General features: G+C 45.8%; 1 protein-coding gene across 2 annotated transcripts in view; it reads right to left on the bottom strand.

Annotated features, from left to right (window-relative positions):
• The window catches only part of GNB5 (G protein subunit beta 5), a 45,340-nt gene continuing 25,051 nt past the window's right edge, over nucleotides 1-20,289 (bottom strand). Inside the window, exons 5-11 of one of the 2 annotated variants that reach the window (XM_065901450.1) lie at nucleotides 16,202-16,334; nucleotides 10,513-10,656; nucleotides 8,632-8,723; nucleotides 5,505-5,553; nucleotides 3,680-3,776; nucleotides 2,180-2,346; nucleotides 1-949 (exon numbers count right to left, since the gene is read on the bottom strand). In XM_065901450.1, coding sequence (XP_065757522.1) covers nucleotides 938-949; nucleotides 2,180-2,346; nucleotides 3,680-3,776; nucleotides 5,505-5,553; nucleotides 8,632-8,723; nucleotides 10,513-10,656; nucleotides 16,202-16,334 — 694 coding nt within the window. In that variant the 3' untranslated portion in view covers nucleotides 1-937. The remainder of the gene's footprint in view (nucleotides 950-2,179; nucleotides 2,347-3,679; nucleotides 3,777-5,504; nucleotides 5,554-8,631; nucleotides 8,724-10,512; nucleotides 10,657-16,201; nucleotides 16,335-20,289) is intronic. The other variant, XM_065901451.1, reaches the window with a different exon arrangement.

The raw sequence follows: 20,289 nt of genomic DNA on the forward strand, positions 1-20,289 counted from the left end.
AGACCTATCAATTAATTTGTATATGTAATTGCACTTGCGATGCAATAAAGATGAGTATAACTGATATGAACAAGATTCATTTTAGCCTGAGTAGATGCTACTAATCCTAGTACCTCTAACGCTACAAACAGGTTTTTAAATGAGTTTACTGACTTGTGTTCCCACACAGAAAGGTTTTGGTTGCTCTGAGAAGCATTTGTGTCACAAACAACATTCAGCTTTTCCCTCTAAGAAGACGTCCTGTCCCCATGATGCAGAGATATATCCCACCATCACAAGATTCACACATCAAACCTTCTATTTTATGATATCTCTGCTTCATTTATAACTGTTCACACATATGAAAATGTTTTATCCGAAAAAATACAATAGGACGCAAGGCTGAGAAGGATACTTTCACCATAAAAACACACTTTAAAAAAATTGATTCTGTCTAATTACATTTGGAATCGGCATTTTCTTCTATCAAAGACCAATCAACGCTGTCCTTCTCACACAGTCCATTAAAGTCAGCACTTGCAGGGGAACGTTCCAAAAGTCACAGTGTACACTGAGAAAAATCAGCTTTTAAAGTGCTCCGAAAAATAAATTTGATTCAAGGAAACAATATGGAATATATTATATGCTGAACTGTACTGGGGATAGAATGAGCTGAGACGATAGTTTAGAATAACCTTAAAAACAGATACATTTTAAAAAGTGTTTGAAGTGAAAAACACTGTACTTGAAGGTGTTCTCATAGCGCTAGAGGCTCACACTGGGATCTTTCCAGGGTGGTGGTTTTAACAGCAATATTGGAGATGCTTGCTGAACTTTCAGTCATGGAGCTGCTCCCTTAAGCTAAGTTGCAATAAACTCTGAGATCCTCTAGAAGCAAGATCTATTTACATGTGACGATTTCAAATTCTATTCTCAGGTACCTATATGTGAATTATGATTAAGCCCAGACCTGCAAAGACACAAATAGATAATTTTTAGTCTGTTTTCAGTTAATGACTTGTAAAACCTGAGTTTAAAGAGATAAAATCATAGTCTACTATACACAAACATACACACGACATCCAAAATAGAGCATTCACATGTCTTAGAAAGATAACACTTTACTCCTAGCAACTCAAAGGTGCTTCTTTGGCCCTGGCTCCCCCTCTCCCTTAGTTAATCATCTGAAGGGCATCTGTGGCCTTCTTGCTAGGAAAGGTAACTCTTAGATTGAAAACCAGAACCCTCTGTACCCATTCAGCTCACTGGGTACACTGACATGTTTATTAATTTAGCAAACTCTTGCCCAGGATGATGAAGTCACAGATAACTTTACTGTTTGTTTCAGGAACTTTGCAAAAATCCTTTTATCTATTTACCCTAAGACTAGACTACTCAATTACCCTCTTTAGAAAAGACACACACTTCTCACGACAGTACACAGCATCAAATGACCGCCTACTTTTCAAGATGGTCTTCGAAATTCTCTCCCTCCCCCCACCCTGTGTCCAACAATCTTAAACTATGCCACAAATTTGTCCAATCCTAATTAAGTCCCTCCATCAAAAGACTTGCCTTCAACCAGACTCCCCAAACCTCATAAATACCTGCCTTTGCTCTCCCCTTCTGAAATGCTAATAAGACTGTCAAGTTTGTGATCTTCCACAGTGAGGTAAGCTTTGCTTGATGAACAGGTTATTTTGGTGGCATTTCTAGGGAGCCAACATCTGACAAAGTCATGGAGCTCTTTGAGAATCTACTAAAAGCCATGAGGACACTTTTCCTGGAAAAATGCGCATGCGCGCGCACGCACACACACACACACACACACACACACACACACACACAATTTAGCATATAATTGCAGGGGCTTCATAGGTCTCCTGAAGCCCCTGTGTGGGCTTCACAGGGGTCTGTGACCAAAGAGTAAGAACCCAGCACTACTGGGAGGTGAGACTGGCAATCTGACTTGTCAAAGGCTGGAATCAGACTTTCAGGGTATCTATGCTTGAATAGCAGCATTGATGGGGAACTCACTACCTCCCCAGGCAAATCATTTCTCTGTGGCTATAGAATTGAAAGTAGAGCTCTATTTTGGCTGCCCAGGCCCATCCTAGCTTACTCTGACCTCTCTGCTTTCAGGAAGGCCAATCACTCCTGCTCTCACACACAGAGGAAAGTAGAAAAACTTCTCTCTTACTCTGAGGGTATGATCCCATGATCCTGAGCAAAAGGCAGTCCCATCAGGGGAAACTCGTAGAGTACTAACACGGTTTTCATGTCCAAACAAGATGGAGACTCGGGATCCCTTGAGGACATCCCAGACGTTGATGGTATAATCGTTGTATCCAGCAAACAGCAGGCGACCTTAAAGCAGGAGGATATGATGGTTATGAAACCAGTTCCTTCCTTCTTGTTTTTCTTTTCATGACTCTCACTCATGCACTCGCTCATTCATTCATTCATTCATTCACTCATTTAATAAACAGTGATTTAGTGCCCATATGTGCCAGGCACTGTGCTTTGCCCTGGGGATTCAAAGAGGAGAAAGCACAGTTGCTGGCCCCTGTGGAGGGTGGTGGTGGGCAGGCTGACTCATAAATCATTGCAGCACCCTGTGGTAAGGGCTGTCATGGAAGTGCTCAGCTATGTGTGAAGTGTTATGTGATCATAGAGGAAGGGGGATCAAGAAGGGCACTACAGGGGACTTCCCTGGTGGCGCAGTGGTTAAGAATCCGCCTGCCAATGCAGGGGACACGGGCTCGAGCCCTGGTCCGGGAAGATCCCACATGCCGTGGAGCAACTAAGCCCATGCGCCACAACTACTGAGCCTGCGCTCTAGAGCCTGCAAGCCATGACTACTGAGCCTGCGTGCCACAACTACTGAAGCCCGCGCACCTAGAGCCCATGCTCCGCAATAAGAGAAGCCACCGCAATGAGAAGCCCGCGCACTGCAATGAAGAGTAGCCCCTGCTCGATGCAACTAGAGAAAGCCCACGCACAGCAACAAAGACCCAACGCAACCAAAAATAAATAAATTAATTAAAATTAAATTAAATTAAAATGTTTTTAAAAAAGAGCACTACAGGGAAAGCAACATTTGAGTTGGCTTTTGAGGACTGGAGTTTGTAATGCAGAGAAGGACGGGAAAAGACGTTCCAGTAGCAGCATGTATGCACAAAAGCACAGCTACACAACCGGGGAGTGTCTGGGAAAACTGAATGGTCCAGTGACCCAGCATACGAGTGCTGCCTTAACTTTCACAGGCAGCCCCCCCCCAGCTGTGAGGGCAGAGGTGCCATGAGCTTTAGGGAATTAAGAAAGGGACTCTTGCTCACTCCCCGCCCCCCCCACCGCCCCACCTCTGGAAAAAAAGGTCCCTTTTCAGGTGTGAAAGGAAAATGGAAGGCTGGAGAGGAAATGCCTAAAGGCGCAGATGCAGTTTTGATACATCATTGTTTTGAAGAAGAGCATTAGGTGGGCCCAGCCATTTCCCGTGGAGTGAACTGGGCCGGGGAAGCTGCTTCAGGCAGGGCAAAGCGGGCTGTCAAAAATGCAGTGGAGGAAAACTGGTGCAAAAGTAGACTCTTTAGCACATGGACCCATAGGAAGTTTAGCTAGGAGGGGAAGCTTGGCAGAGTTGGGTTTCATTGAAGTCCTGTTTTACGGTCCTGGGAAAGTTTCTGAAATAAAATCTTACCACTGAGGGAGAAGTCCACGCTGGAAGCTCCAAAGATGATACTCTCTTTGGAATAGATGGCAACCTCCCTGTCTGCCCGGAGGTCGTAGAGGCGACACTGGGGTGACAAAGAAGACAAAGAGGCACTTGTTTCTGGATCCTGTTTGGTGCATTGATGGCTACAGAGCTACAGGCTGGTGCCAGTGGCTTGTGTAGTTTGAGGGATAAGGGAAAAACCTCTTTCGTTTTCTCTCCTAGTATTTTCTCCCTCAATCCCGATTCCCATCAATCTCCAGGGATTACTGGAGATTCAAAGAAACAGCAAATACAGATTTCTTTAGGCACAAAAACAAAAATGAAAGCCCTCTTTTTTTTTTCTGACAAAGAATATGTGTTCACTGTAGAAAATTCATGAAAACTCAGAAATGCATAAAGAAGGAAATAAACGTCACCCCCAATCCTAGAGGTATTTACTAACATCTGGACGATTCCCTTCAGTCTTAATCTATTTTATGTGTGGATTTAAATGGGGAGGATGTTTCATTATTGCTTCTATTAGCATTATGTTATGAGCATTTTCTCATATCATTAAATAATCTTAAAAAAAAAAACAGGAGTAATATGGTTGTTATATTCCTCATGTGGATATATCAGAATCTACTTAGCTATACCCTGCTAAGTGTTTGATTACGTCTGATTTTTCTCTTTTACAAATAAAATTATGGGGAAGCCATGATCCTTCTTCTATAAAAATCTTTATATGCATCTCTGATATTTTCCTTAGAACAGCTAAAAAATAGAATCCTTAGAATAGAATTGTTCCCAAGAAATAGCATGGCTGGATCAAAGGGTAGGGAAGTTTTGAAAGCTCTTGAATTCTCCCAAAGGTATGCCCTTAAATTTTGTTAAATATCTTTTGAAATACAGAAGTTTAAAATTTTCATGATTATCAAACCCTCAATCTATTCCCCTGTAATTTCTTCCAGGATAGCAAATTAGAGTGCAGTTCATTATTTAATAAGATATTTGCTATTTTGAGGGAACAGGAGGATATTTTTTTTCTCCTGAAATACAGGTCAACATAATTTGACAATTAGTATCAAAAGCCTTAACACTAGGCCGATTTTGGGCTTCCCTGGTGGCGCAGTGGTTGGGAGTCCGCCTGCGATGCAGAGGACGCAGGTTCGTGCCCCGGTCCGGGAAGATCCCACATGCCGCGGGGCGGCTGGGCCGGTGAGCCATGGCCGCTGAGCCTGGGCATCCGGAGCCTGTGGTCCTCAGCGGGAGAGGCCACAACAGTGAGAGGCCCGCGTACCGCAAAAAACAACAACAACAACAAAAAACTAGGCTGATCTTTAACTCAACAAGTTCATGTCAGAGAATTAATTCTAAGGAAATGATAAGAGAGGTACCAAAAATATTTGCTTATAGCAGTGTTTTTAACAGGAAAGAAAACCTTGGAAAAAACCTAATGACCCCAAACCTGAAGATTGGTTAAGTAAATGATGGCATATCCATAACATGGAAAACTATTCAATCATTAAGAAAATATAACGTGGGACAAAAATATGTATTGGCATGGGAAAATGTTCACAATCTATTGCTCAGTGAAAAAAGCAAATTATAAAGCATTTTGTTTAAAAACTAAAAAGACAGAAAGGAATTCATCGAACTGTGATTTCTCTTGGGTATAATGATTAACATAATTTAGTGTTTTCCCCCAAGTTTTCTTTATTGAAGTCACATCAGTTCTGTAATCAGGAAAAAAGTTATTTTTGAAAACTAAAATTAGGTCAGCATATCTCTCCTTTGGATAGGAAAAGCTCTCAATAACTTAGAAACATACCGTAGCATCATCTGATCCCGAAGCAAAGGCATCTCCGCTCGGGTAGTATCTGCAGAGAGAAAGTGTGGGCACTTAAGAGTGGTGATTCCCAGTCCTGGGTGCCCATCAGAACCATCTGGGAAGGCTGTCCCATGCTGGTCCCCCAGACTTCTAGGGATACACAGACCACTCATTACAGAGGCAAGAAAGGGAGGCTCATCTGGAAGGTCCCATTGACCTAATTTACTTCTCTGTAAACAGGGGACAGTGACACTGGCCTTGCAGAGTACTGGCGAGGAGTAAATGAGATAATATGTATATCTGTACCAGACACTGAACACAGGCAGGTCCCCTGTATCCTTGCTTCCCCTTGATCATATACCCCATTCCCAAGACTTGGCCAGAGCTAAGGGATAAGACAGTGGTTATAAACACAGACACTGCAATCAGATACACAGAGCCACGGGAAGCTGTCTGCACTGACCACTCACTACACGGGATACTTCTGGCAAGTGCCTTCACCTGGCCCAGCCTCAGTTTCTTCATCTGAAAAGTGAGGATGATAATGCACATTTCCTGCTATAAAGACTGAATAAGACAGTATACATATTATACAAAGAACGTGGCATGGTGCCAAATAAAAAGCATGCAATAACTAATGATTATTACTGTTACAGTCATCCTCTCCTCTAATCAGGCCTTCAGGGACTTCCCTGGTGGTCCAGTGGGTAAGACTCCGCGCTCCCAGTGCAGGGGGCCCCGGGTTCGATCCCTGGTCGGGGAACTAGATCCCGCGTGCATGCCGCACGCCGCAACGAAGATCCCGCGTGCTGCAACTAAGACCTGGCACAGCCAAAATAAATAAATATCTAAAAAGAAAAATAACCACGCCTTCTGGAGAGAGGGCAGCCTAAGTAGAGACCTGGTGGATATTAGAAGAAGAGGGTTCTGGGTAGAGGGAACAGCATGGGTGAGAGAACGTGCATGTTTAAGCTGTTATTTCATGAATATATAGGGATTTAATTTAGTTTTGTGGCTTTATATTCTATCCTGTATCTTAAAAACCTCATTTACTGGGCTTCCCTGGTGGCACAGTGGTTGAGAGTCTGCCTGCCGATGGAAAGGACACGGGTTCGTGCCCCGGTCCGGGAAGATCCCACATGCTGCAGAGCAGCTGGGCCCGTGAGCCATGGCCACTGAGCCTGCGCGTCCGGAGCCTGTGCTCCACAATGGGAGAGGCCACAACAGTGGGGGGGCCCGCGTACCACACACACAAAAAAACAAACCTCATTTACTATCTGTAGTAATTTCTCAATTGATTTCCTTGGATTTTCTGGGTAATTACTGCACATGTGCAAAAAGTGATAGTTTTTTTTCCCCTGTTTTCCTTTCCTACATTTGAGGTCAAAGAGCTAGAAAATTCTCATTAATATTTCTACCACTAAGGTAATTAAGTATTCTTATTGTGTTCTGGCTTTTTAAAAATTATTATTACTATTATTTTATCTATTTATTTTTGGCTGTGTTGGGTCTTCACTGCTGCATGTGGACTTTTCTCTGGTTGCAGTGTGCGGGCTTCTCATTGCTGTGGCTTTTCTTGTTGCAGAGCATGGGTTCTGTGCGTGCAGGCTTCAGTAGTTGTGGCACACGGGCTCAGTAGTCGTGGCTCACGGGCTCTAGAGCGCAGGCTCAGTAGTTGTGGTGCACGGGATTAGTTGCTCCGCGGCCTATGGGATCTTCCCAGACCAGGGCTCAAACCCGTGTCCCCTGAATTGGCAGGTGGATTCTTAACCACTGCACCACCAGGGAAGCCCTGTGTTCTGGCTTTTAAGGGGAATAAGTCTAGTACTTTCCTCTAAGTATAAATATTCTTGAGTGATTAAACTTTAAATGCTGTCCTGACAGTGCCAGCTTCTAAATATATATGTCAAGTCCTGACCTCTCTCTTGGAATCCGGTTCACAGCTCCTGCTACCTACTTGACATTCCCACTTGGTCGTATAATAGCGTCTCAGACTTAGCTGGCCCAAGACAGAGCTCCAGAATCCATATGCAACCACTGCCTTCTCCCTGCACTGCCTCCAACCCTCCCTGTCTTAGCAAATGGATCAATGCTTACTGCCCCTTATAAAAGATACAGGTTCCCTGAGCTGAGGGTTCTTCTCCTATAATGCAGCCCTTTGCATGGGCAGGTGTCATTTGGCCCTTTTCATGTGACCCTGTAGAATTGGGGCTTAGGTAACCAGCACAAAAATGCTGATACCCCAGCTACTGCCATCACTATGAGTAACCAACTATCCTTCATCTCTAACCCAGGAGTCTCATGCCTTCTAGCAGCATCCATGAATCTGTGGCAGCTAGGGTAAAATCTCAACTCCTTCCCAATTCTGGACATTTCTATCCTCCCTGTGTGTCTTCTTTAGTTTCAGCCACCATCATCTCATTCTAAAACTCACACAACAACCTTCTAACTGGCCGTCATACTTCCATTCTTGCTCCCCTACAATCCATTCTCCATACAGCATCCAGAGTGACCTTTTAAAGGCAAAACATGGATCACGCTAGCCACCTCCCCAACTCAGGACTCGCTAGTGGTGACCTGGCTTTTTGTTAGGTCCCTGAACATCTCACCTCCCTGATCTTCCTCCCAGCTCTTTGCAAGCCTGCCTCCTTCATTATCCTGGTCTCAATTTAAACATCAATTTATCAGAGAGGCCTGACCATTCAAAGAAATAACCCATCTTATCACAGTTCCCTGTTTTACTTTTTCTTAGCACTTAGCAGTACTTAAATAGCACATTTATCTGTGCTTTGTCTTCTGTAGGACAGTAGAGATGTTGTCTTGTTCAAAACAGTACTCCCAGTTTCTGGAATAATGTCTAGCAGATAAGGACTTCATAAACATTTTTTTGAATGAATGAATGAGAAACACTGACTTGACCTAGACAGGATAATATCCATTGCCCCTAGTGCAATTATATTAAAATTCTCCAAGAAATCGGGAGTGCTGTTCAGTCCCACCACAAATCAGCCATTATTGCTGGAAAAGCCTCTCTCAGCCAAATAAATTGAGCCTAGAGGCTAAGTACTAGCCCAGGCCGGGGAACACTGGAGGACAGAGGAGCAACGGGAACATTCTACTCACTGACCGGACGCTGTTGATGTCAGATTCGTGTGTTTCAAAGGCCTGGACGCACTGTCCGGAGCGCATGTCCCACACCATGGCTTTCTTGTCACATCCCTACAAACAGAAAGTTGCCCAGAGTTATGTACAATGCAAGGAATGTCTACAGACAGGCATGAGTTCTGGTTATGTCACAGAGACCTTTTAGTTCCCATTAGTAAATGGCTGACAATATGCTTTTCTGGCACTAGCTTTACCTAAGGCCACCTTCCTCAACTGATAAGCCCTCACGCAGCCAGAGAGAGGTCTTGGGGTCAGGGTGACGAGCCAGGGAAGGCACCCAGCCCCCTTTTAAGCATGTTTTCTTCTCTCCCAGCTTTCTGAGGGGCTGCAAACTCTCCAGAGCCTCCTTCTCCCCTTCCTCCTGGGCATCTCTCTTCACTTTTCCCTCTCTTTCCCCCTCCTCTTTATCTCTGCCTCTATAAGCCCAGAGGAGAGGAGGGCAGGTGGACAGTGGGTGTGGTGGGACCTTCCAGCTTTGTCTCAGGTGTGTGGGGCAGCCTGAGCACAGGTGGAGAGCCAGGTGCCCCTGGGCCAGCTGCACCCCAGCAGCCTAGTCAGGGTGTTGCCCGCAGTCAGCTGCGTGGCTCAGACAAGTCACCTCCCTGGACTCCTGCCTCAACACCTGTAAAGTGAACCTTCTCCGGGCCGCTACCATGGCCCAGAGAATCATGAACACTAGGCTTTCCCATACTCTCTTGCTTCCGGGAGCATTTTGATCAATTCCTGCAGAGCTTTCTGTGATCAAGCATGAGCCATATAATTAGACTCTCAAAGGTCAAACAGGAGGAGTCATGGGTTAAAATTAGTGTCCAAGTTGTTGGTTTCAACTCAGAGGAAAGGGTGGATGAGGTGCCACGACTGATGTCTCAGAAAGACCTGCTGTGGGACTTCCGCACTCCAAGCATCTTTACTGAGAATGTGGACAAAGGAATCAGCGAGTCTCTTCAAATCGTTACAGGACCCTACATCAGATGGAGTTTAATACTCTGGAAGAGACAATACAATCCACAATGATATCAACCATTTGAAAAAAGAGTGTAGTTGAGTAGGGATAAATACAGTTATACAAAGACTCAAGAATGAAATGTACACAGGTAGGGCCAAATACCCAAGAAGAAAATCAGGGTCCCTGCCAACTCGAGGCCTCACAGCCCTCACCCGAGGCCCGGGACTAAGATGTGGGCAGCTCGGAGCAAACATCATTAGACGGCGTTTGCATCTCTGTCCTCTCTCATCACTTGTCTCCTGAGCGAGATGAGACAGGACCCAGGGGTCAGGTCAGCCACCTCAGTTCTCCATTCTTATTCCCAGGTGTCCATAGAAATACTTGCCTCTCTGCATAACACACTGTAAACTCTTCCCTCTACTGCTCACAACATCCTGGGGAAGGTTGGGGGCAAACGCTAGCGTGCCTTATGCCCAATTTACAGAGGATGAAACGTAGAGTCAGGTAGCAAACGTGGGTCCCAGGTATCCTGGCTCATCTGGTGCTCCTCTGCCATGGTGGCCTGCCTGTCCGACTCGTAGCCTTCAGATACGCTGTTCCCTGTGCCCGAGAGTGGGAGGGGCTGGCGACTGGCAGGGGTGGGGCGCGAGAGTGTCCCACCAGTGTCAAAGCTCTGATCACGCCACAGCGATGCTTCACCACCACTGTCACCTGAGCCTCCTGGTGCCTAGCGACTGTCTCTAAAGCTCTCAGATGCTAACTCTCTGCTACTTATTTAAGGAATCTCAGCCCCATCCAGGCAAGTGTCCAGTCTAGTCCCGCGAATTAACAGGAAGCGCCACCATGAGCCTCCCTCGTGGACAAAGGACCCCCCAGAGATCTTCCTTGGGTCTTTACCCCAGACACGAAGGTGTTCCCGGTTTCTGAGGGAGCCAGGTCCAAGCAGAGCACGTCGGCCCCGTGCCCGTGGAAGCTCTGCAGCAGCTGCCCGCTCTCCACGTCCCACAGGGCACACGTGCCGTCGCCACTCGCTGTCAGGATCTGCCGCAGGAAAGGACAGGAAGGGTGTGGCTGTCATTAATGTCCCTGTCAGGGGAAGCCAAGCAGATGCTTACAGTTCCACAGGGAAGAGGAGGCTCCTTACACACACACACACACACACACACACACACACACGCACACACACCTGCTAAATCTGGACTCAAGCACAGAACTCTTTCTCTGGTACTGAGAAAGAAACAGTTCATTTTTGACACCCTCGCTGTCCTGGAGCTGTTTATGTGCCTGTCCTCCTGCAGAGTATGAAATCCAGAGGTCTCCCTGCGGTACCTGCGGGGCTCTATACCTGCCTGCCACGTAGGAAGTGCTCTGTGAACATCTGCTTAACAGAACCTCAAGCGGCTGCCACAAGCAGCCACGCCCAGCATTGCGCTTCCCAGACATTAATGGGCAACCCCGCACGCAGCTGCCAATAGAGAGCCTGGGGTGGGGCCTGAGATTCTGTATTTCCCACAAACTCCCAGGTGATGCTGACGTTGCTTGCCGGGACCCACCTGGAGCAGGATTTTGCTAAACACAGTCTCCTGTAGCTGGATCCCCCAGAGGCTCCCTGGGCCACTGAGTGGTGCTGACAGACACACAGGGTCAACCAGCATCTGCCGTGTGCTGACCACGTCCAGGCCCTCCGCTAGGCGTCAGGGTTTGCAGAAAGACTGTGTCTTGGTCTCTGCTCTCCTGGAGCTTGGTTAACAGGATTGTCAGGAAGGCCTGAAACCCACCAAACTCCCTGTCCCTATGTTAATCAATTCCAGGGCCAGGCACACTTCCCGGTACTGCGTTAGACAATACTGAGAAACCAAGTAAAAATAACCTAGCTGCCTGCTCCAGGAAATAGCTGCTCCTGCAAGATAAAACTGTGAACCAACTAAGCTTACTTATCAAGACTAACAGCTTTGTAAAAAATTAATGAAACAGAAGCCTCAATTAAATACAGTGGGAGACCGGAAGGGGGAGCTTTCATGTCCTGTGATGATAGAGACCAACAGGAAGAAGACAGACTTTTCTTTCCTGGGAACGATTCAGCCAATGAAAAGCCATGGACTCGGGCTTCCCTGGTGGAGCAGCGGTTAAGAATCCACCTCCCAATGCAGGGAACACAGGTTCGATCCCTGGTCCGGGAAGATCCCACATGCACGGAGCAACTAAGCCCACGCGCCACAACTACTGAGCCTGCGCTCTAGAGCCTGCAAGTCACAACTACTGAGCCCGCGAGCCTAGAGCCCGTGCTCTGCAACAAGAGAAGCCACCACAGTGAGAAGTCCACGCACCACAATGAAGAGTAGCCCCCGCTCGCCACAACTAGAGAAAGCCCACATGCAGCAACGAAGACCCAACGCAGCCAAAAATAAATAAATTAAATAAATTTTTTTAAAAAAAGAAAAGCCGTGAACTCTTTAATCCTCCCAACTTCCTTTTCCACTCTGTAAAACGGTTCTCCTTGCCTTGCTGTGTGGGGACTTGCACGTGCCTCGCCATGGTCCACACGCTATGGTTGCAGGCAAAAAAAGCGCAGGGGCAGCAGCTTGCCCACCAGCTCTTTCCGGAAGCCTCGCCAGTTTCCTCCACGACCGCTGCCAAGGTGTGTGCCCTCCCACTTTAAGGTGGGTCTTTTAAGGTGGAAAATTAGTTAAGACATGATAGCTTAGGGTTGGTAAGCCCAGCGAGGTAAGGTTCTTAAAGCAAGTCCTGGTGAGCAAGCTGTTGCCCTGAAACAAATAGACTGCCAGGTATTTCTCCAGCAAAGATGGGTTTATTCAGGACCCGCAGAGAACTGCATTTCAGGGTCTGCAACCATGGTGAGGTTGGACCACTCACTCTGGACCCTGAAACCCTCTAAGGACCCTTCCCCAGTTTCTTCATTTTGAGACGGTATAGCGATTCTGTCAAGTTGGGGTTCTCCCTTGCTGCAGTAGGTTTAATAAACTTAGCATTGCTGGGTGGCAGGTGTTTCTGATGGACTTGGCAGACGAGACAATGATCACTTATGATAGAGTGAGAAGCGCTGAGATACAGGTAGATCTGTGAGAGGGACACCAAACCCGCTTTGGCAACATGTGAGCTGATCTCAGAGGAGGACTGAGAGCTGGCCACTCACTAAGGAAGGGGAGGAGAGCAGAGCGAGCTGAGGGGAAGGCGCACCTGTGCAGTGAATGAAAGGTGTGCCTGGGTACGGAGTCAGGACTTTAGCCTGTAGGCAAGAGGGACCTGTGGAAAGCTTCTGAGCAGAATGACCAAATCAAGGGTATATTTTAGGAAAATCTGTCTGAGGTCAGTGCAGCTGTCCCTCAAGCAGACTCTCGATAGTTTCAAGTCCAAAGGCTGGCCCATGCATGAAGAAGAACACTGGGGTGCCTGGGGAAAGGCATGGTGGCCAGAACTAGGGTTTTAAATTTTGTTGCTGCCCGTGTGTGTGAGGCTTGGGCTCTGGTGCAATTGGGAGAAAGGCAGTGGGGATCCAGGGCTCAAGGCCTCAAAGACCCAGCTGATGGTATCGCAGAGCCCTGGAGCCAGCATGGTTCTGAGCAGCCATGGGGGGACCCACAAGGGTTAAGCCCTGGCAAGCAGAGCCTCCCTATGCCCCACCTTCCTGCTGCTCACAGGGGCTGGACGAGGTGATAAGACAGTGTGGGAAGGGGCTCTTGCAGTGTAAGTGCCCACAACAGAGCCCTCTGTGGGTGGAGATTACTGATGGCTGAGGAAAGGAAACAGGAAGTAGGCCTTAAAGACTGCCAGCATTCAGTGCACCCACTGACTGTGCTGCATCCCTAGTTTCCACGTGCTGGTGGTCTCCTCTCATCCTCTCCCTCCTTCCCCCTCTCTTCCCTTCCCTCTCGCACGCTAGGCCTAGCACTTGTAAAAGAATCTTCTTTTTCTTGCAGGGAGGGGACATGTTACAAGGAAAGAATCCATTCCCACCCTGGCCTTCCACCTGCTGGCCACACCGTCTTGGGAGTGTGTTCCTGCCAGCAGTCCGGGAGGCCTAGGATCTTCTTGCAGCCAGGAGAGGCCCCTCCATGGAGAAAGAGCTGGCTGAGTTCCAGAGTTCTCAGGCTTCTTGGGTGTGGGCCCCAAGGCCCTCCTCAAAGCCCCCACTTGCAGGCAGCTCTCAAATTTGGAGACTCTCCAGGCTGCAAAGCCCATGCAGCTGCCCATGGGACTCCCTCTGGCCTCGACTTCCCTTAAGAGGCCTGTGTACACCTGACAAGAGGACTCAGGCTGGTCAAAGCAGCTTAGGAACACACAAGACTTGGACCATGTCTTAATTTGAGAACTTGTATTTTGTGATGTGCTACAATTCCCTCCAATCTCTGCTGGCCACACCCACTAGTGGATGCTCCACCCCAGTCCTGTCCTAACATTTGCAAAGGGGCCAGTAATTGTCAATCTTTTTAGGGACATCAGGTCCAAACAAATGACTGCCTGAAATGATTCCCTCGGTCTAGCTCTTTAATGGGAATTTTCCATACCATACTCTTCAGTCAAAGAAATGAATAGTTTTTAAAAGCTAACAGTAACTTCTTAATATTTAAAAAATATTTTAAATATTTGTGCTCTTCATTACAATGTAAGTAAAAATAAATTTTATAAACCAAACATTCATTATGATAAATGCACTAAACAGATCCTCTAACTCATTGTCACTCATTTATTCTGGAATGTAGAGAATCTGTAGGTCTTATACCAGCTTCTTGAGGTTTTTGTTTTTCATCTTAGATCCCAGAGCTGGAAGGAAGCTTAGTTCCTGAGTTCAGTGGTACCCAAACTAGGCTATGCATCTGAATCACCCATGAAGCTTTGCGTTAATATAAATAACAAAACAGTAAGAGCTAATGTTTATTGATATTTACTAAGTATTTGAGATGAATCATCTCATTTAATCCTCAGAAAACCTCATGAGGGAGGAATTTACTACGATCCTCACTTGCAAGTGAGAAAAACAAAACACAGAGAATAATAAAAGCTTGTTCAGGATTCACCATCCAGAACAGGAGACTAAACATCCTCTGTTGCTTTGGCTGCCCCTCAGGCCCAGAGACATCCGATGTGGCCACTGCAGCAGCCAGGGCAACAGCACTCTCTACTGCACAGGCCTGCAAGACTCCTGGTCGCAAATAACAGGTGTAAACGCTGCCCTCTAAGTCCGAACAGCCCTCCCGTCAGAAGTGAGACAATTACCCATCCCCGGGTCTCCTTGCCGCTATCCTTGCCACACCCCAACCCCGCCGCTGACGTCAGGCAGCTGAAGCCAGAGTGGCCTTTAATCTGACTCAGTCTCCTCCTTCAAACAAACCCAATCTGCCCCAGCCCCAGCAATGGCTCCCTGCCATTTGTAGGGTCACCCCCGACACTCAGGGCACCCTGTGGTCGGGCCCTGCCCACCTCTCGGGCCACCTGCCTCCTACAATGCTCCCTTCCACCTCACTGGCAACACACTCGTCCTCCAGGGTGGCCCCTGCAGCACGTTTACGACCCCCCACTCCTGCTCTGAGCTCCCAACCTCCCCTGCTATTCAGTCACCCCTGGTATCTGGCAATGCGGGTGGTGGCATCTGCACAGATTTTCTGGAGAGATGTGACAGAGACACGATAGGATGCTTTAGGACTTGTGAGAGAAAACGTGGCCAAAGCATTGAAGTTGGATTGTCTCCACTTTGTGGCTTGTTCAAAGTAGGGCACAGATTTACCCTCTGATGCTTTTTCCTTTCGAATGTGTTAAAACGGGAGTGTAAAACAGGTACGATGAGGCGTGTCACGTACACAACTCTGAAAGTCAGCACCTGTGAAGTTTTATATACGGAGGCACCTTGGAACCACCTCTCTGACCCAGACAGGAATTTCCACCACCCCAGAAGGTTCCTTGACCCACTTCCACCCCCACCAAGTCAATTAGAGGAGGAGGTTCAATATGGCATGGAGTTCATCTCATCTCTGCCAACAGTCAACAGCCTTGACTTTCCCCATTTCTGATTTTATTAAAAATATAACCAGGAATTCCCTGGTGGTCTAGTGGTTAGGATTCGGCCCTTTCACTGCCGTGGCCTGGGTTCAATCCCTGGTAGGGGAATTGAGATCCCACAAGCTGAGTGGCATGCTCAAAAAAAAAAAAAAAAAAATATATATATACGCATATATACACACACATATATACACATAGACATACATAAACATACACATACATATATAAACATACACACGTATACACATACACACATATATACACATAAACACATATATACACACATATAAACATATACACACATATACACATAAACATATATATACGTATACACACATAAACATATATATACACATATACACACACATATACACACATATAAACATATATACATATACACATATATATGAAAAACAACAGGAGCTTCCTCTTAGAGTCAACTGGAGTGCACACAGCCTCCTGTGAAGAGGGACACCAGCACAGCTTCCTCGCCTGCAACTCCGCTTTAGCTCTCCACGACCAACCCTGCTCCCCAGCAGGCTGGCCCGTCATCATGCGTCCCCTTATTTACCTGCATGTCAGAGTTGGTAAAGCTGCAGGCCGACAGGTAGTTGGTGTGCATAGCAACAGACTTCTTTTTGGCAGCCATGTTTTCATTTTTGTCAAACGTCAGTGGATACACAGAACACTTATTATCCAAGCCACTAGCATGGAAAGACAGAAGTGTCAAATGTTAATATAGGGCAGTAGAATATGCGTATGCTTTCTCATTCACACAAACTTTTCAAATTGTTTTCCTTTGGCAGTATCATATGCTGTAACCTTTCCCTCAGCTTTTACTTTGAAGATTTTCAAATGTACAGTAAAATTGAAAGAGAAAATAGTACAATGAACACCCAGATCTCTTCACATACGTTCACTAACTTAACATTTTGCCATATTTGTGGCAGCAAATTCTGAACCATCTGAATACAAGTGGCAGACATGACACATTACATCTAAATACTTCAATTTGCAAATTTACATCTCCTAAAAATAAGAACATATTCTATAATCACTAACTCATTATCACATCTACGAAAACAAAAATTCCATAACACCGTTTAATAAGCCATCCATATTCACTCTTTCCCAACTGTCTCCAGGATCCAGGGCCCATTTAGATCCACACATTACATTCTGTTTTTATATCTTTTTTAGAACTTTTAATGGAGAACAGACACATTTTTTTGGTTGTTTATAATGAGAGAACTTAGGTCAGTTGTCCTACAGAATGTCACACAGTCTGGATTTGTCATGTTGTTTCTTAATGGTTATATTTAAGTATAACATTTAAAAAATTTTTTATTTTATTTTACTTATTTTTGGTTGCGTTGGGTTTTCATCACTGTGCGTGGGCTTTCTCCAGTTGCAGCGAGCGGGGGCTACTCTTAGTTGCAGTGCATGGGCTTCTCATTGCAGTGGCTTCTCTTCGTTGCAGAGCACGGGCTCTAGGTGTACGGGCTTCAGTAGTTGTGGCACACGGGCTTCAGTAGTTGTGGCTCGCAGGCTCTAGAGCACAGGCTCAGTAGTTGTGGCACACGGGCTTAGCCGCTCCGCGGCATGTGGGATCTTCCCGGACCAGGGTTCAAACCCGTGTCCCCTGCATTGGCAGGCAGATTCTTAACCACTGCGCCACCAGGGAAGTCCCTCAAGTATAACATTTTTAACAATAATATAAATGTGATATATAAAGGTGATATTGTGTTATTTCTTTCTCACTGCTTCACTTTAGGAGGCTTGCAATGCCTCTTGTGTCAAGATTGGTGACGCCAGCTTTGATTACTTGGTCAAAGTGGGGACCACCAGATCTCTCCATGGTAAGGGTGATTTGTTTGTAATTACAAGCATATTTTGTTTTATTGCGCTTTGCTTTATTGCATTTTTACAAATTGAATGCTTGTGGCAACCTGGCATCAAGCAAGTCTATTGGTGTCATTTTTCCAACAGCACTTGCTCACTCTGTGTCTCGGCGTCACATTTTGGTAATTCTCACAAATATTTCAAACTTTTTCATTATTGTTATATTTGTTATGGTGATCTGTGATCAGTAATCTTTGCTGTTACTATTGTAATGGTTTTGAGGCACCATGAACCATGCCCATATAAGATGGTGAACTTAACCGATAAATGTTGTGTGTGTTCTGGCTGCTCCAACTGACTGGCGTTCTTCTCTCCCTCTCCCTCTCCCCAGGCCTCCCTATTCCCTAAGGCACAACAATACTGAAATTAGGCCAATTAATGACCCTATAATAGCATCCAAGCATTCAAGTGAAAGGAAGAGCTGCATGCCTCTCACTTTAAATAAAAAGCCAGAAATGATTAAGCTTAGTGAGGAAGGCATGCTGAAAGCCAAGACAGGCTGAAAGCTAGGCCTCTTGTGCAAAACAGCCAGGCTGTGAAAGCAAAGGAAAAGTTCTTGAAGGAAATTAAAATTGCTGCTCCAGGGAGCACATGAATAAGAAAGCAGAACAGCCTCATTGCTGAAAGGAAGAAAGTGTTAGCGGTCTGGATAGATGAAACCAGCCACAACATCCCCTTAAGCCAAAGACTAATCCAGAGCAAGGCCCTGACTCTCTTCAATTCTATGACAGCTGAGAGAGGTGAGGAAGCTGCAGAAGAAAAGTCTGAAGCTAGTAGAGGTGGTTCATGACATTTAAGAAAAGAAGCTGTTGTCCGTAACATGAGTGCAAGGTGAAGCAGCAAGGGCTGATGTAGAAGCTGCAGCAAGTTATCCTGAAGATCTAGCTAAGATCAATAATGAAGGTGGCTACACCAAACAACAGACTTTTAATGTAGACAAATGAGCCTTATATTGGAAGAAAATGCTATCTAGGACCTTCACAGCTAGAGAGGAAAAGTCAATGTCTGGCTTCAAAGCTTCAAAAGGCAGGCTGACTCTCTTGTTAGAGGTCAATGCAGCTGGTGACTTTAAGTTGAAGCCGATGCTCATTTACCATTCCCCAAATCTTAGGACCCTTAAGAATTATGCTAAATCTACTCTGCCTATGCTTTATAAGTGGAACAATAAAGCCTGGGTGACAACACATCTGTTTACAACACGGTTTACTGAGTATTTTCATCCCACTGTTGAGAACTACTGCTCAGAAAAAAAGATTCCTTTCAAAATATTACTGCTCCTGGACAATGCACCCAGTCATCCAAGAGCTCTAATGGAGATGTACACAAGATTCATGCTGTCCTCATGCCTGTTAACACGACATCCATTCTGCAGCCCACGGTTCAAGGAGAAATTTTGATTTTCAAGTCATTCTTTAAGAAATACGGTTCGTAAGGCTATAACTGCCATAGATAGGATTCCTCTGATGGATCTGGGCAGAGTAAGTTGAAAACCTTTGGAAAGGATTCCCCATTCTAGATGCCATTAAGACCATTTGTGATTCATCGGAAGAGGTCAAAATATCAACATTAATACGAGTTTGGAAGGAGTTGATTTCAACCCTCGTGGACGACTTTGAAGGGTTTAAGATTTCAGTAAGGGGTTCAAGACTTCCGTGGAGGAAGTAACTGCAGATATGGTGAAAACAGCAAGAGAACTAGAATGAGCAGTGGAGCCTGAAGATGTGACTGAATTGCTGCGATCTCATGATAAAACTTGAACGAATGAGGAGTTGCTTCTTACGGATGAGCAATGAAAGCGGTTTCCTAAGATGGAATCTACTCCGTGAAGGTGGTTGAAATGACGACAAAGGATTTAGAATATTAATAGACTTAGTTGATAAAGCAGTGGCAAGTTTTGCGAGGATGGACTCCAATTTTGAAAGTTCTACTGTGGCTATAATGCTATCAAACAGCACTGCATGTGACAGAGAAACTGTTTGTGAAAGGAAGACTCAATCGATACAACAAACTTCACTGCTGTCTTACTTTAAGAAATATCCAAAAAAAAAAAAAAAAAAAAAAAAAAGAAATATCCACAGGCACCCCAGCCTTCAGCAACCACCATCCTGCTCAGTCAGCAGCCATCAACACTGAGGCAAGACCCTCCACCAGCAAAAAGATTAAGACTCATTGAAGGCTCAGTTGATGGTTAGCATTTTTTAGCAATAAAGCTTTTTTTTTTTTTTCCTTTGCGGTATGCGGGCCTCTCACTGTTGTGGCCTCTCCCGTTGCAGAGCACAGGCTCCGGACGCGCAGGCTCAGCGGCCATGGCTCATGGACCCAGCCGCTCTGCGGCATGTGGGATCCTCCCGGACTGGGGCACGAACCCGCGTGCCCTGCATCGGCAGGCGGACTCTCCACCACTGTGCCACCAGGGAAGCCCAGCAATAAAGCATTTTTTAATTGAGGTATATACATTTTTTTTTGACATAATGCTACTGCACACTTAGACTACAGTATAGTGTAAACATGACTTTTATATGCACTAGGAAACCAAAAAATTTGTGTGACGCACTTCATTGTGATATTTGCTCTATTGCAATGGTCTGGAACCAAACCTGCAATATTTCCAAGGTATGCCTGTAATAATAATCTGTGGTGTGACACCTTTAGGTCATGTTAATATCCTGTTGCCAACAACCATCATACAATGGCTTTAGCATGATTAACCTTGCTTGAATAAAATATTACTTTATGATACAAAATGGTGATCCTCTA

The sequence above is a fragment of the Phocoena phocoena genome, chromosome 2, assembly GCF_963924675.1.
Source record: "Phocoena phocoena chromosome 2, mPhoPho1.1, whole genome shotgun sequence".
Taxonomy (NCBI): Eukaryota; Metazoa; Chordata; class Mammalia; order Artiodactyla; family Phocoenidae; genus Phocoena; species Phocoena phocoena.